The sequence below is a fragment of the Cyphomyrmex costatus genome, unplaced genomic scaffold (assembly GCF_001594065.2).
Source record: "Cyphomyrmex costatus isolate MS0001 unplaced genomic scaffold, Ccosl1.0 scaffold1861, whole genome shotgun sequence".
Lineage (NCBI taxonomy): Eukaryota > Metazoa > Arthropoda > Insecta > Hymenoptera > Formicidae > Cyphomyrmex > Cyphomyrmex costatus.
Genome location: NW_017275891.1, coordinates 10,561 through 28,646, shown reverse-complemented (window position 1 = coordinate 28,646; position 18,086 = coordinate 10,561). Strand labels below are relative to the sequence as shown.

Genomic DNA, 18,086 nt, shown 5'->3' with positions numbered 1-18,086 from the left:
AAGACCGAAAAATCTTTCGGCGCGCACCGATTAAGAAGAGGGGACATTTAAAAATCAGATTATTTGGGGGGACTATATATAATTAGAACGTTATTTCTCACTTTGGATAAATATTGCGAAGAATATTACTACGTCGACCCGCCATCAGAGGTCTATCGATATTCGCAAATTCTCGCAAGTGCTGAGACACGCGTATATCTCTTTATATAGAATCTCGATTTAATAACTTACACCGGCGTCTAAGGTAGGCTTCCACTACAATACCTTACTGATGAGTCCAGTAGTGGAAGCCGGGACGAAACGCCAAACATTACGTGATATTCTTCGCAATATAGAATATTAGAATATATTATCAGATTTAGATTGACTCTTATTCGCCATTCTCAACGTATTAATTATCATTTTAATTTAGAAAGGTTCAAATTTTTGGGGTTAATTTTCAAAGGTTGAAATTTATTGGGTTTTCTATTTTGTGGTTAGATAATCGTTTTAATTTAAGAAGGATCAAATTTTAATTGATATTCTTCGCAATCTTATTTTTAACCTATTTTAATTTATCATTATTACTTTAACATCACATCGTTAAATTTTAATATATGTCTTTCAACATATTAAGATCCATAAGATGCTGTAAGCATCAAAATTGTTAAATTGTTTGTCAATTTAACTAAGTGATATTACTGCGGTAGTAAGTATGTATGCATCAATGCTAAAAAACTATCAGCGTCGCGAATTTTGGGGGGATTACATACGCTGTACGTAAAATTCACACAATTATAATAAGCACTCTGATCCAACTTCGACCGATATTGGCTTCTTCTTCTTGTTTATTATTGTTTATCAGTTGTACGGTCTTAAAAAGATTCTAGTATAACGTAATAAGTGTTTTGGTATAATGTCATTACAAAATTGATTTATAGAACAATCGTTCCTCAAAATATTAATTATTAATTATAATAATAATTTGTAAACGTATACTTATGAAGATACACGTGATTGAAAATTGGTTAACTCATACACATGTGAGCTCCAAAATCTTGAATCAAATATAGTGTTCTAGGTGAGAGATCAGAGTAACAGTTTTCTATATTTCAAAAATGAATCACAAAAGATCAGTATTAATTTCAAAAGAATTCTTATGTACTCCAAAATCTTGAATCAAATATAGTATTCTAGGTGATAGATCAAAATAACAGTTTTTATACCTCAAAAATGAATCAGAAAAGATCAGTATTAATTTCAAAAGAAATCTTATTAAATTGTCTTACCATATTGTATATTTTAACGTAATACATTTTATTATTAGAAGATAATGAAATGGTAAAAAACCTTGGTCTACACATAATGAGGTATTCAAGTCAGACGTAAAGTTGGGAACTGTTGGTGTATGTTATTTTAAACACTCACCTTCAATAATATATGAGTCATTTTTCGTGGTATTTCATTATCCTTCAATAATAAAATGTATTACGTTAAAATAGACAATTTGGCATAAGAATTCTTTTAAAATTAATACTGTTCTTTTGTGATTTATTTTTAAAATATAAAAATCTGTTATAGTTTGATCTCTGACCTAGTTCAAGGTTTTGGAATGGAAGTTAACCAGTTTTCAATCACGTATATCTTCATAAGTATATGTTTACGAATTATTATTCCAATTAATAATTAATATTGTAAGAAAGGACTGTTCTTGTTTCTTGTAGAGCTTGTTCTCTACGTGCGGCTTGTGCCACGTGCGTATGTGGACGCGAGTTCTATCCAATATGTGTAGATAGTAACACCAATTTATATGTTTAATGAAAATACTTTATTTTATCGTGCCGTAAGGGCTAAACAACGTGAGATTCTCTGCTACACAAATTCGACTCTGAACAAAAACCAAACGAATGCTGTTGCCAGCGACGCCACGCTCACGTCTGTAAAAAACAGATGTCGCGCCGGTCTCGACTCAACGACACGCTATATAATAACTGTGCGCGGGCGGTTCGAATCTTATACATGAGGAAATGGAAAATAAAACGCAACATACCGTCGCCCATTGAAAGCATCGGCTTTCAATAATAAAATACATGTAATGCGCAAGTCACCTAAACGACCTTATTTAAATTAAACATAAAATGATTGATTGAAATACAGTTACAAGCTTAGATCCTTAATGCTAAAATCTTTATTATTCGATAGGTAGAACGCATAACTTCGTTATTGGTCGTTTATAAACACCCTTTGTGGTTCGCACAGAAACATCGCGAGTGATATTGTCTTTTCCAGGATGTATTTCTTCTATGCGAGCTAGAGCCCAACACAACGGTGATAGGTTTTCTTCTAACAACATCACCAATTGTCCAACTTTAGTCGAATCGCCAATCTTGTTCCATTTGACACGTTGCTGACAATTATGAAGGTATTCTTTCACCCATCGACGCCAAAATTGATGTTTTAATTGCTCGACGCGCTGCCATCGCGATAATCTATTGATGGGCAAGGAATTAAGATCGGGTTCAGGATATGAAGTTAAAGGACATCCGATTAAAAAATGCGCCGGTGTTAGCACATTCAAGTCTTGTGGATTATTGGATACGGGAGTAAGTGGCCTGGAATTTAGTACGGCTTCTATCTGTACCAATAGTGTAGACAATTCGTCATATCTAAGTGATGCTTCACCAACAATGCGTTTTAAGTGAAACTTGGTACTTTTTATGGCTGCCTCCCATACCACCCACCTGCGGAGATCTTGGAGGGATAAAATGCCATTTTATTCGCTCCATTATCGTGAATTCTATAATCTTTTGCTTAGTGATATCATTGTTGAACAATTCATATAACTCATCGAGTTTACGCTTCGCCCCCACAAAATTCAAACCATTATCAGAGTATATCTCTGCGGGACGGCCTCTCCTACTAATAAATTGCTTCAATACATTCAAATAGGTTTCTCTGGATAAATCTGCCGCCAACTCTATATGAATTGCTTTCGTGGCAAGGCAAATGAATAATGCTATATAACATTTAATTCTTTTAGAATTTTTTCGCTGATCTTTCTTGTATTGGAATGATCCCGCATAATCTACGCCGCACTTTTGAAATGCGTAGCTTACTACATTTACACGCGGTTCTGGTAAATACGCTATTAAAGTCGTGCTTAACTTAGGAGCATTACGCACGCATACGATACATTTTTTAATTATATTCCGTACAATACTTCGCGCCGATGTCAGCCAATATTTTCGACGTATAGATGTCAATGTTGCTTGCGCTTCCGCATGTAATTGACGTTCGTGCTCATATTTAATAATCAATCTTGTGAAAGGATGCTTGCCTGGCAATAATATCGGATGCTTATACTGATAAGACACATCAGCATATCTCAATCGACCACCCACTCTTAAAAGGCGATGCTTATCCATAAAAGGTTTAGTGCCAGGATATTACTATTTTTGTTTACATGATTGTTAACCTTAAGGAAATGCAACTTTGCCTTAAATGCGTCATGCTGTGCTAACCTTGCCAAAACTATCTCCGACTGCTCCAGTTCCCCAATTGTTAACGGCTGAAATTTACTTATCCCCATGTTATGTGGTTTATGAGATATGTCTCTTTTTTCTGTCCTACAATTTCTAATGAATCTATAGCAAAAAGCAACAACACGTATGAGACGCGAAAATTTAGAAAACCGATAAAAGATATCGTATTGAGATTCAATTTTTATCTCGGCCTTTAAGGTTACCGTCCTTTCTTCAGGTATTTCAATTTCCGCCACATGTGACCTCCCAGAAGGCCATTCATCCTCAATCATCCTCAGCCAAGACGGTCCGGACCACCATATGATTAAGTTACCTAACAAATCAGGCATGACGCCCCGCGAAAGTGAATCGGCAGGATTTTCGGATCCAGACACGTGTCTCCAATTGTTAATATCAGTAAGCCGTAGTATAGATACACCGATTCTAACTCACGTTCTCTGAGGGGGGGTGAGGGGCGAGGGGAACCCGTGGCGCGGGGGGGTCTACGCCACGGCAGGGGAGGAGGATGACGTCACGGTTGCATGTGAGGGGGGTATAACGTCACGGGGAGGGGATGACGTCACAGGGCGAGAGGAGTATGACGTCACGGGAGGGAAGGGGAATGACTTCACAGGGAGGAGAGGGTGATTACGTCGAGGGGTATGACGTCACGGAAGGGGAAGGTGACGTCGAGGGGTACGACGTCACGGAAGGGGAAGGTGACGTCGCAGAGGGATAACGGGGAGAAAAATGACGTCACAGGTGCTGACGTCGCGGAAAATTCGCACGGGAAGAATTGCGGGGTCCGCGTGGGTGACCAATGTAGTTTTTTTGGAAATTTTGTCCTCTTTAAGCTCGTATTTGTTTTATCTAAATCGGTCGAGCCGTTGTTGAGGAAATCGTTTTTGAAGAAAAAAATCACCTGGCGCGCCACTGTGCGCCGCTGCCGCCGCCGCTGCGCTATACTTACCGCGTATACTTACCGTGTGTACTTACCGTCTCTCTCTTACTCATGGCATCTTTTTCCTATGCATCTTAAAGATATTTTCTTTTTATGTAGTAATAATAATAATAATAATAATTCGATACTTATTTCCGTTATTTTTGTTCTAATAAATTAAATAATTTAAAGAGCGCTCAATACGAATACCGTATGCGGTGATGTTGTCGCACGCGATAACGCTGTCGCGATGTAACGCGATACCGCGCGAATAAGGATAGATGGAAACTAAAGAAGGTGACTAAATGCGAATACTCTAATATAAATTCTTTCAATGTTATTATTTTTCATTTAATTTATTTATTTAATTATGTATTTATAACATCATTGTTTCTTCCAAATTTTTTTAAATCCATTATTGCAGCATTTGAAGCGCAATTAAACATATATCAAACGGCTATCGAACGGCTCTCGAACAGCTATCGAACAGCTATCGAACCACTATCAGTACACTGTAAACGGCTATCGAACGGCTCTCGAACAGCTATCGAACAGCTATCGAACAACTATCGGTATACTGTAAACAGCTATCGAACAGCTATCGAACCGGTATCGGTACACTGTAAACAGCTATCGAACGGCTATCGAACAGCTATTAGTACACTGCAAACAGTTATCGAACGACTATTGAACCGCTATCGATACACTGTAAACAGTTACCAGTCTACTTTTGACTTATATCTATTATATCGGTGATACAGGGAACTGAAATAAAACGTATTAATGTGAAACGTATTTATTTTTAAAAAAATCTTACATTTATTCCTGGTGTTGGGATCACCAGTTGAATATTTTAAATACATTTTGCAAAGCGCAATTCTTAGCGCGTCTTCCACACCGTATCGTATTACAAGCATCTATATTACGTAGGGATTCTACATCTTCGTAATGCGCATCTAGAGTTTCAACGATCGCATTATCGCAATCGAGTATATCGGATAACCATTGTCGTTTTTCAAGCCCTTTTACATATACGAGAGCTTCATCGTCTTCTGTTACAGCCTCTGTGATTAGACGTTTCGCCATGCTGTACGGGACCATCCCATCTTCCCATCGCAATCCATGGTGATAAGCACTCAACCATGAAGCGCAAGATTTGTCAGATCTTGTCAGCAAATTCCATGGCAAATGACATGAAAAAATGTAGTGTGTGATAACATTTCTTCTTCTCAGCACTGCTACTTCCTTGACGATAAATTTTTTGTCTACGACGAATCCTTGTAGATCCACAAACGTTGGTAAGATCATGACGAGCATTTATTCGAAACTGCACTCATATCAGTGCTAATCTCTCTTAAATAAGAGATAACTGCTGACGGTGCAATTTACATAATCTTGCGCACTACGTTGGACAGCGGACAGTATCCGATAACACGATCATGTATGATGAGGCAATAGGCGGTAGTATTGGCAGGTACATTCTCCTTGCAGTCAAATTCTATTCGTACATCCACGGTAGCGCTCTTGACGGATTCGTTTTGTCGCGAGCAGTCAATGACTGTAAACGGTCCTTTCTCGATAAACGAGAGTACATTGAGCAGCGTTTCGAAGCAGTCGATTCCGTAATATGCTTTACGAAAACGCGAGTACATATCAAACAGGAGAGCGTATCTTTTTTCGTCGAAATCGAGATTCAAATCACCCTACGGATAAAACTCTGAATTGAGATAAAGCTTCACATTACTCAATTTACAATCGTCAAACACGCTTGCATCTTGAGACATGATATTCTTTCGACCGGTCTGAAGAGCAAAGATAACGTAACGTGGCTTCTCAAGTTGAGTCGCCGTTTTGACAGCCCATGAATGCTTCGTCGTACTCTGTAACAGAGGATACTCGTACAGATCCCATAAGCGAAAACTCATACTGAGATAACGACCGCTTTCCAATGCTCGCAGCATTGATCTCGTTTAGCATAACACGAGGCATCCGCCATTGCACTTTGATCAGTTCAACCTCCGGCTTCGTCGCAGAATTTCCCCGTATACAATTGTTATCGTTGCGCGCTCGTATCAAAATCAATTCATGGCGAGCGTTAACAATCACGCGTTTGTAATCCTCGCAAAAGCCCAACAGCATGTTGAGCGGTACGCAAAAGTTAAAGTAACTTTCCGTTATGTCAGATCTAGAATCCCATCCAGCGTTCAGCACAATCAAAGACTTGTCATACGTCAACGATACATAATTCTTGAGGGTACTGGTAATTCCAACATTTCTGTTGCGATTAATCTCCACACAGTTGAGTTCATACCGAATTTCATCAAACATGAACGCTATGCAATTATTTCCAAGCGTTGTTGGCGTCTCATCGTTCCTCTTCTTCACGGTCAATCTTCCTTCAACATAGAGAAAACTTTCGCATGGCAACGTGTATAAATCCTGCTGCTGTATGGGTATACGTATCTCGTCGCTATGTCCAAACATCATATTTGCGTATGGATTGTACGTATGAACTTCAAACTTGACAATGCGATCGTCAAAGATCGGCTCACCGGCAATGTTCAAGATATCAGCCATTTTGTACGATAAAACCCAACGACTTTAAAAATGCGACGTTGGACGGAGTGAGTTTTTTTCTAGATGAAATCTCTCCGTTAAAATCTCTCGTCTGTTTCGGTTGTTCATTCAGCACAAGCATCTCACGTTAGCGCCGTCGTCTTCGTACATGCAATCTAACAGTAATCTCCTCCCCACGAAAATCGAGCAATCGGCCGTCTTGATCCACCACGTGAATCGTCAGATCCGTAATGCTCCGTACGACGATCGGAAGGTAAATGATCAGCGTCGGCCTTTCCGATATCTTATATCCTGGTGGGACAATCGGTGAAAACCCATGTATCGTGTGCACGCACTTGTCGTTGCTGTACGCACCCGCGGTCACGTTTCACTCGATACGAATGATGTTTACGTTGATGATATTTATCGGCACGTCCGACTCATGCCACTGCTGCGGTTCGAGCACGCGATTCAATGAAAATCCCAATAGCGGTCCAATGTTGTACGGTTTGGTGAAATTCATCGAATAAGCGCATTTGATCTCGCTCCTCATCGTATTGTTATTGGCGCGAATCACAAGTGGATACTCGTCATCCTCCCTGCGCTTTGCGTCACGTGAAATTTCACGCTTCAAATACCGCTCTATATCTCGCAGTTCGTACGATCCTTCGGGAATGTCAATTTCATCATTGTCAAAGTAAAACTTATTGTTTGTCGAATTTAAATTGGCTAGAGTGTAGTACGTTTCAAAGTCAGTCAGACCGAGCTCGTAATCATCGTCGCTCAAATCTACCGCCGGAAAATAGCTCACGGCTAGAACACTACTTTTGCCCGTCAGCGTAAACGTCAGCGACATGTTTGAACGAATACTGAGTTAAACCGCGCAATGTCAGTCTTTAAATTGCTTATTACTCGTTCGCAGAAACTGTAGACGCAACTGTCCGCAATTGCTCTGATTGTAACGTTGATAAGGCCTACGATTGTACTGGATTACACAGTTTGTTAGATATCGCTCGAGTTTCTTCGGCGGCCGGAGGTTGCCAAAACTATCGAAATATATGACACGATTTCTCCTTTTCGCGTACGCTACCCAATGCGTACCGGGTCCATCGGCGTTGTCCAGATTCACGATACCGCTCTCGTTTTGACGTACTCCTTCCACTGGTAATGTCGTACGCATAAAGATACCTCTGAAATACGGAATGCGCATACGTTTTGCAAGTTGTAGCAGTTGCACGTTGGTAGTTACACCCGTTGATATTTTTAACGTCTCATCGACGTTTTTTTTTCTCTTTACTACTCCTCGTCCACGCTTGTAGGGAGCGAGATAAACACCGTGACCTTCCATGACGCGATTATGACGTTGCATTTCTTCCAGCTGACGCTTCGCTGCTCTGCTATCATTTACAGCCTTGGTGACTCCCGCCGCTCCACCGACCAACGACCCGAGGGCGCCCAGTAGCGGAAGAACAGGCAGAATACCGCCACGTTTCGCAATCGGAAGTATCCTCTTTCTCTTTTTAAGCTTTTTCAAGCCCATACCCATCTTTGTTTTAGCCTTCATAGCCGCCCAAACAGCTGTGGCGGCGGCTCTTTCTTTGAGAGACGAATCTCTCGCGGTAATGCGTTTCCGCGCCTTTTCAGCGAGTATATTATCAGCCGCGTGCCGTTCAGTGAGATCGTTTCTGTGCGAATACGCTATATCGTGTTCGCGACACGCCGTGTCCAATGGGTTAATACCTCTGTCGCCTCTAGCTAATCGTTTCTCCAAACGCGTCCCCGGTCCACAAAACTGGTAACCGGGAATGTGCAAGAAAGCGCGTTTATCGCTTTATTTAACAAACCTCTGCCTCTCGACGGCATTCGCTACAATTCTTTATCAACGGCGCTGGACCGTCGATATTCGTTTGATGACTCGGCAAATTGTAATGCTTCAGACACCGACGGTGTCGTTGTACCTCCGAATCGGCTCGTATATGCTCAGGTAGTCTATCCCACAGCAGATCTATACAATTCTCAAACTCTCAGTAGAACAATTTTCGGTATGTATTTCAAGTTTTTGGAGGTTAAATCATTCGACACGATGAGAAACATTTTGATTACTGAGCGATTACGCTCTACGTAGCTCTATAAATAGGCCCGCTCGCGACATCTTTTCCAGTTTCTTGTGAAACAAGAAAATATGCGGTTCGTGCACCAGTCGCAGTCTATCAAAGTGACGAATCTCGACGGTAAAGTGCAAATCAATAAAGTGATGCGCAAGCATGGCAACATGCTGCCGAGTTCTATTCGCGCAATCATTTGCGGCCCGTCGAACTGCGGTAAAACCAACGTTCTCATAAGCTTGCTCGAGAGCCCAAACGGCGTACGCTTCGAGAATGTATACGTCTACTCGAAATCTCTGCAACAGCCAAAGTATCGATATCTCGAAAATTTATTAGCACCGATCGAAGAAATAAATTATTTTACATTTTCCAACAACAGCGAGATCATTCCACCGAGCGAGGCGCTTCCGAATTAAATCTTTATCTTTGATGACGTGGCATGCGACAAGCAAGACGCGATAAGAGATTATTTTGTAATGGGTCACCACGCGAACGTTGACTGCTTCTATCTCTGTCAGACTTATGCAAAGATACCGAAGCATCTTATAGGTAACAATACAAATCTGTTGATTCTGTTTAAGCAGGATGATACCAACCTGAAACGCGTGTACAACGATCATGTAAATACTGACATGTCGTATTAGAATTTCTGCGATTTGTGTCGTAAATGTTGGCAGCAAAAGTATGGATTTCTCAAATTGATAAGGACAATGCGCTTGCTAATGGACGATACAGAAAAGGATTTAATTGCGGTACCGTGAAGCGATCAGTTGTCATCGATACGCTAACTGTGCAACATGGACAGCAACAAAGATCACGAGAAGATAGCCATGGAGATTGCGAAAACGAGCGATTCAATTCGTAAAAAGTATCGCGCCTTGAAAACTGGTAAAATGGAGGAGGAGATCGCGTTGGAGAGACACTTTACCTATTACCGAACCGTTGAAACAAATAGTCGAAGATACAGTTGAATCACCGAAGGATCCCATCAACGTTGAAACATTCTTTTCGGAGAAAGACGAAGAACCGAAACCGAAGCGAAAACGACCGAATGCTTCGTACGATAGTCCTATACAGGCGTCCACGCCTGTGAAATCAGCGTTGAATAGATCGATAACTGTACCATCCACTTTGAACGAAATGTCTGAAATAACAGTATCGCCTGAGTTATCGTACGACCACGCTCCATCCGTCGAAGAAGTATTCGAGATTGCCAATGAACCGCTTGTAACATCCATCCGACATCTGCTTCAAACATCCGAGGGGCAAGAAAAACTGCATGCAAACATGCATGCATGTCCTTTGGGACAGAAATATCTGAAAGAGGTCTTAAGCGGTAAGAAAGCTGTCTACATAGACGTCGTGTATCGAGTATACTTTAGCGACGAGGGAACGATGCTCGGTGACAAACATATCACCTTGAACAAAAACGATGACATAATTATAGATGGAAAAAGATACGATGGAACACCGGGAATGTACGAATTGGTCTTTATGAAATTTCCCAACGAAAGTATATGCACTGATGACGACGTACAGACTTACAAGAGCATTCTGTTGACCACAAATGCTTATCGGCGTGGTCATAATGCTGGTAATCAATTACTGGGTAACAAGGGACACAAGTATAAGAACATCATCGCACCATTGGTGCTAGTAAAAAAGTTGGGACCGGTATAAAGAAAAAATTTGATTTGCCGTGCGCCATGTCATTAACCGATAACAGGATTGATTACGTACATTGGGACGATTCCAACGAACTTGTAGATCGTCTCCGATTGCTCGAAGCCTCGCGTCAGGCGGGTCACAACGGCCACGATAATGAGATTCTATCGATTATCGAAGAACTACTCGAAGCCGGACTGATTATAAATTGATCATTATGTATACACGTCGATCAGTCGACATCGAAATTCCGATCAACAAGTTTGGATTGTCGCTCGGAGGAAGAAGTGAATCGCACTATCAGTGGCGTGGGTTGTTCAGAAATTACGTGCGCGATAACGCTCTTTGTCGAGTTGCAACCGACTTTGACGCAAAGTCGCGTAAGATTCGACGTTTAGCTCTACCAGTGGATGATACTGACGGAGCAAACAAACGATATGTGCAGCAGAGTGTTCAAGATTTGAAAGATCGTCTTGATGAAATTGAAAGAAAGATAACATCATTCCAGAATAACAATTATATTATTAAATGATTTTGAAAAGAAGATTCGAGAAGCGAAGAATGTCTGAAAAACGATCGCTGGTTGAGGAATTACACGCTCCGGCGAGAAGAAATTTTCCACGAAGACGCGTCATAGTACACGGATACGATGACCTGTGATGGCAGGCGGATGTAGTCGAGATGCGTCCGTACACGCGTTTCAACAGAGGTTATCACTACATTTTCACTATCATCGACGTGCTAAGTAAGCATGCATGGGCCATGCCGCTCAAAGCCAAGAGCGGGAACGAGGTGACGCGGGCAATTGCGAAGATAATTCGAGATGTCCGAAGATGTCCGAAAAATTTGCAGACTGACAAAGGAAAGAATTTTACAACTCGGATGTGCAGAAACTCTTGAAGAAGCACAATATCAATCATTATTCTACGTATTCCGTAATGAAGGCATCGGTCGTCGAACGATTCAATCGTACATTGAAGAATGATATGTGGAAACAGTTTACATACAACGGAAACTATAAATGGATCGAAATGCTACTGCGTCTCGTGTCGGATTACAACGTGCGTAAGCATCACACTATCGACATGCGACCCGCTGACGTAACTCCCGCGATCGCCGAAAGACTCCTTGGCACGGTGTATAGTGCGATAAAGATCGCTGATCCCGCAAAATTCAAAGTAGGCGATACGGTACGCGTAAGCAAATTCAAGACAATATTTGAAAAAGGTTTTACACCGAATTGGACCACGGAGGTCTTTAAAATTATCAAAGTGCAGCAGACTAATCCAGTGACATATCTACTGGAGGATTCCCGCGGAGAGCTCATAGCTGGAGGATTCTACGAATACGAATTGCATCGCGTCGCTAATTCTGATGTGTATCTCGTTGAAAAAGTGTTGCGCAAAAGGGGAAACGAGGTTTATGTGAAATGGTTGGGATTTGACAAATCACACAATTCGTGGATTCATAAAGACAATGTATTATAAATTATAAATTATACATTATAAAAATTATACGTTATATAAATTATATATTATACATTAAAGTATATTAAATAACCTTTATAAATATATATATTATATATTACATATATTATACATTTTTATACATACATATTAAATATTATTATTCATACAAGATATGTTTTATTTACACCGGTAATGTCCCCATGGGAGCGTGTCGGTAGAACCTAATACGATATACCGCTTATCATCGTGTGGACTCAGAGAGATTTTTGTTTTCGATATCGTATACACCTCGTGCAATTTCAATCTGTTGCACGATTGTCTGCGCGTCATTTCAATAGCGTCGATTAAGCATCGCGTGTAATCATCTAAAGTTATGGATCTGGCCACAACGTTACTTTTGACACCCTGTGTCTTTTTCGTATCCTTCTTTCCTTGCACACGTAAAGCGTACATTTTCGCTCTAAGTCCGACGAATTCAGTCATGATGGCACCGTTGTTCTCGTTTTTCATAAGACCAGGAACTTTTTTATTCGCGAGCGGAATACTATACGCGTTGTCGATAGAGTAATCACTCGTATCAAATCTATCTATATCACGTTTTATAATTTCATATACATCATCACATTCTACATGATGTATGAGGCTATCAGTGTCGGTATACATAATTTTACATTTTTCGCGAAACAGCGGTGCCATATATTCGTGATGAAATTCGTACAAACACGTTTTCGATATATCGAGGATGCACATACCCACGTATATCGGTTTGTCGAACGTCACCTCGAGCTTACGCAGTTCTATCGCGACCAGATTCTCCGAGAAAACGCAACGACTGTGAAAGTTGGGTTTCGCGATCATTGCTTCAGCACCGTGTCTGCCTTCCCATTTGGTTAATAATTTTACGTCGACGCGATCGCGCACATTCTCCATGGTTTTGCCAAATACCGCGTTATTCATAAGTTTATATAAATTTTTCTCAAAATCATTCTTTGCTAACGTTCTAAATTTTGTGTTTAGTTCTATATAATCGCGAAGCCATGGAGATTGCGTGAATTGCAGTATACGGTGAACCTTTACGATACGTAGGCCGTGACGAGTACACTGCTGCAGGTTGCGATAATGAATCACATAACGCTGCTTATCGCATAACGTCGCGAGGAGCTTATCCTCACGCTTGCCGGGTGGTTTCTCGCGCGTTGGACAGAATGGTAGGTCAGTGTGCGCGTCATGAAGATGTTGTGGGTACTCAATGTCAACCTCGAGAATATAGCTTGTAGGTGAATCTAGCGCGATGGTCGAAAAGTTGAAATTTTGCACGTCGTCGACCCATCGAAAGTCGGCGTATGGTAATGGTTGACACATTGCCCAGCCATAGAGGTTGTTGACATCATAGTACATCAAATACGATGATGGTTTCAATGAATCATACGACGGCATGTATTTGTTGTTGGCTCGCGCGTACCTGTTTGAGCACTGGCTCACAATCAGACCACCGCGTATACCGCGCTCGACAAACATGACCATGTCAATGTCTGTAAGCAATTCAAATTTTACACCTGTATGCTTCAACATGGCATCCCATGTGAAGCCAGGCAAGGTGTAATAGTAGCCGGGGTCGAGCCCGTAACTCGCGACGCAACTATCGCGGAAATTTTCAAAGACGTCTGCCAACAACAATACATCTGTTTTTAGATACAGGTCGCTATATTCACCGAGCGTTTGGATGGAGAACCGCTGCCACACGTTGACAGCGTGCGCATAATCGCTCTCGGATACAGTGTCGTCTATCAATGAACTATAGAATGACTTGCGAGACGGCAAGCACGATTCATTCAATTTTTCACTGCAATCAATATATTTGTATGGAAAGACATCTTTTCGAGTTAAAAGATTAAAATTTTCTTCCGATAAATGGGAAAATTCGCGTCGCAGTACCCGCAGCTTATCTTTATTGAGAAAAGATGATAATTTGTCTAAACTTGAAGCGAGAAATCTGTATGAATCTATGAAACATAATTGTATGCAATTTTTTTTATCATCTATAGTATCATCAACGTGTTTAGTGAATGAAATATATTTTTCTTTAGTTATTGGTAATAAATCTATATTTCCGTTGTACGCGGTTGCAATTTCTTTGATGATAAAATGAGCGTCGTAGCCTGATAAATTATGAAAGACTACGGGTATGCATCGCAAATCTTTATAATTTAAATTACAATTAGAATGCGCTGGACCTCTGTATCGCCCGGTAAGATGGCAGTGATCGCGTGCTCGCGTATCGTCTATCGCGAACGGTTTCTCGCATACGTGGCAGTGCGTGGTGTTATTAAATTTTTCCCAGTCGTCTCGCGTGAAATCTGACATAGGGATGTTAGCCGAAATTATTGACTGTATACTATGTGCTAAATTTTTCAATTCGTCCGCGAACCACGATACCCAGTCTTTATCGCGGTGAAATCGATAGCCCGACAGCGAGTTGTCATAAGAGCAGTGTACGTAATACCCGATACTGAAGACGTTGTGATGTTGGTACGTGCACGTGGATGATGCTGGATCCTTATCCATCTTCTCCAATGCACACTCTAAATCGGCGTAGACTACGAACTGGACGCGCTCCTTCCTGCAATGGTTCTTGAACTCGAACCATTTGTCGTCCTCGCTCGATAGCCTTTTCGCACAATCGTTTAATTTCCCGCAATCCATGCTGTGGGTCTCCAACTTGTCGCTTGAGCTAAAGTAATGCAGGCATCTAAAAAAAAAAGAATAAAAATAAATTATTATTGTTAGTATTACTGTTGTTATTATTATTATTATTATTATTATCATTATTATTTTTATTATTATTATTATTATTAATTATACATACCTACCGCAGAAGTATTTCTTGTGGCCATATTTGTTGATTTGTGAACTGACGAGGCGTGACAGGTCTTTAATCAGCGCAAAGTGTCCCGCGATGTCATCCTCCACGTACAAGAGGTTTACGTGCTTGCTCCTCTTTTGGTCGGCGAGTCGTATCGGTACGATCCCCTCCTCGATGGCGTAAACGTTGATGGTAATGTCGTTGAGATTTTCAAATTTTTTAATTTGACTCAACGTCATCGGGAACTCAATACCCGTAAGATTTAGTACCGATGAGTAGTGTGGATACGAAGATTCCCGTTCCACATTTTTTTTGGCGGAATGCAGAGCGGCGACCACTGACCATGCAAAACAAGCATTGTCTTTGGATTGCACATTGGGCACTCTTCAGCATAATTTTCTCCGAGAGTTTGATGTGACATCCCGCGCGCAGAGGATTTAGTTTATTCGCGTTCACTGTTAAATTTAATATACGCGACAGTGCCCAGCCGCTATCGTGTTCTTGAAACTCTTCGAGCGATGCGAGGATTGGCTCGACGACGCGCGACACGTACCACTCGCGCTGATCGGTGCATCGATATATTTCAAAGTTCCGGGTGGCGATACTCTTGTTCGCGCGTTTGTCACCCGCTACGAATTCACCATTAAATACTGTATTTATCTTTATAGAGTCATATCTCCGCACAATACACTGTACACACTCGAGCACAATTTCACTCGCGTCTTCGAGGAATCGGTGGGGGTCGCTGTGATTAGTTTATCACCGCGCCCGTTAGAATACGGCTTTCGAACGCCGTTTCGATCTCACGCCATCGGAGTTCATATCCGGCGCCCACGTGCACGAATCGTCCGCGCACTGAATCCTTCAAACTTTCGAGCCGCGCGATACATGCGATCACTGATTGTCTATTACCGATCGATAATCGCGGTCGTTTGATCCGACTCTGTTCTTCCAAAGATTCGATGAATTCGTCGCATCGCTGTTACCACGCGACGTACTCTTCTCTGGTACTAAGCAGGGTAGCTTGCTCTATGAAATCTCGCTCCATGTCGCTTGATTGACTAATGATACGATGCGTCTAAATCTTCACGTTTTATATCAATCTATTTGGCAACGTCGCATCTCTTAACTATTAAATGTGCAATTTGGCAACGTTGCATTTGTATCAAATTACATTACTGCTCTCATCACCGGACGTGTCTTTTGCAAAAAATCTTAAACAGAACTTGTGAACGTTGCATTTTTAAATATCGAATTACACTAATGATTTCATCACCTTACGTGTCTAAAATCTGTATTGTGCAAAATTCTTTCTTAGCAACTGCATTTTTGAAAACGTTGCATTTTTAAATTATTGAATTACACTGATGATTTCATCACCGTACGTGTCTTTTGCAAAATTGTTGCAGCTGCATATTTGCAAACGCTGCATTTTTAAAAAATCTCTTGATTTCAGATGCCTCTTGAAGTGTAGATGCTCCTGTGAGCAAATCATCTACGTAAAAGTCACGTAGTACTATTTTTGATCCAATGGGAAATGATTCTATTTCATCCTCTGCGAGTTTTCGAATGGTTCTAATCGCTAAAAATGATGCAGGTACTGTTCCATACGTGTGAGCGTCAAAAGTTCGAAGACCTTTAAATCATCTTGCGGTAAGCTACGCCAGAAAATACGCTGAAGATGCCTTTGAGATTCATCGGCTAGAATCTGCCTATACATCTTACGAATATCGGCAGTCACTACATATTCGAAATTACGAAAGCGTGCTAAAAGGGAAAATAAATCGTCCTGAATAGTTGGACCAGCTGAAAGCGTGTCATTCAATGATAACCCTGATGTGGTTTTGCATGAAGCGTCGAATACTACTCTTAATTTTGTTGTAATGCTACTCTCCTTTAAATCTGCATGATGCGGCAAATACTAAGAGCTTGTTCGTTCAAATGATCTTTCACCTCACGCATGTGTCCTAAATCGATATATTCCCGCATGAAATCCTTATATTTTGTATAGACCGCGGGCTGAGCTAATAAGCGCCTATCTAAGTTAAAAAACCGACCCCTAGCGATTCCCTTCGATTCACCTAACTGTGAAAGTTTTTCATTGTTTGTGGGCAGCTTTACTACAAAACGACCTTCTACATTGCGCCGAGTATTTTGCTGAAAATGCGTTTCACATATTTGTTTATTGGTAGTGTAAGTGGTATTAGGCAATGAGAAGTCATTCTCAATCTTCCAAAACTTAGAAATGGACTCGTTCAATTTATCTACTGCTGTAAGATGGCATGCGGCCATTGCCACATTCGAAGAATTATTGTGTGATACGGCGGAGATTACCCAGCCTAGCTTGGTTTTATGTATAGTAGGATGAGCCTTACATGCCTTGATTTGTCCGACGCAAATAAGTTGCCAAAATAATTGCGCTCCTATGAGCATGTCGATCTCACTCGGAATGTTAAAATTAGGATCAGCAAGTATTATGTTTGATGGGATTTTAAATTCAGATACAGAACAAAATTCCTGTGGTAACTTTTGTGTAATGTTTGGAAGAACTACGCACTCGACACTAATACTATACGCGTTTACTCTTGATCGAAAGTTAACATTGACTATCTTTCTTGATTCAAACTTTCCTTCTACTACTCCGGAAATTGAGATGTGAAAAGCGCGGCTTTCAAGTTGGAGTTTTTTTTACGAAGCCTTCAGTGATGAAATTTAATTGAGAGCCGCTATCTAATAAAATTCTGCAACCATGTGTTTGATTCTCGGAATCATATGCATCGACAATAGCAGTTGACAAAAAAATCTTAGAAGAACTATTAATTTGAGTACATTGAGTAACGATTGATGGAGACGAAATCGATGAAGATTCATTCGTGTCATATAACAAGAATAATAAGGCTAATAGAGAGTCCTTTCAGCTGTTATTGGTGCGATATATAAGATATGTTAAAATGTGAATATTATATACTACGTAAGTAGTTACCCCCC

At 40.8% G+C, this 18,086-nt stretch overlaps 2 protein-coding genes across 2 annotated transcripts; both read right to left on the bottom strand.

Moving 5' to 3' along the window:
• Positions 1-13,248: 13,248 nt before the first annotated feature.
• LOC108772363 (uncharacterized) lies at positions 13,249-16,818 on the bottom strand. The gene is made up of 4 exons (XM_018537883.1): positions 16,710-16,818; positions 15,102-15,435; positions 13,307-14,984; positions 13,249-13,254 (listed from the first exon to the last, which is right to left on the bottom strand). The coding sequence occupies exons 1-4, from the start codon at positions 16,816-16,818 to the stop codon at positions 13,249-13,251; spliced, it is 2,127 nt and encodes a 708-aa protein (XP_018393385.1).
• Positions 16,819-16,994: 176 nt separating this feature from the next.
• LOC108772362 (uncharacterized) lies at positions 16,995-17,531 on the bottom strand. Its single transcript, XM_018537882.1, has one exon. The coding sequence runs from the start codon at positions 17,529-17,531 to the stop codon at positions 16,995-16,997; it is 537 nt and encodes a 178-aa protein (XP_018393384.1).
• Between the last annotated feature and the right edge of the window lie 555 nt (positions 17,532-18,086).

Bases quoted from the DNA above. Each gene is read 5' to 3' on its own strand.
- LOC108772363 (XM_018537883.1), bottom strand. From the start codon at position 16,818: ATGTATAGGCAGATTCTAGCCGATGAATCTCAAAGGCATCTTCAGCGT. The intron at 15,436-16,709 runs GTATGGAACAGT...TTGCATGGTCAG, and splicing joins CGAACTTTTGACGCTCACAC to TGGTCGCCGCTCTGCATTCC. The intron at 14,985-15,101 runs GTATGTATAATT...TTTTTTTTTTAG, and splicing joins AAGAAATACTTCTGCGGTAG to ATGCCTGCATTACTTTAGCT.
- LOC108772362 (XM_018537882.1), bottom strand. From the start codon at position 17,531: ATGCTCATAGGAGCGCAATTATTTTGGCAACTTATTTGCGTCGGACAA.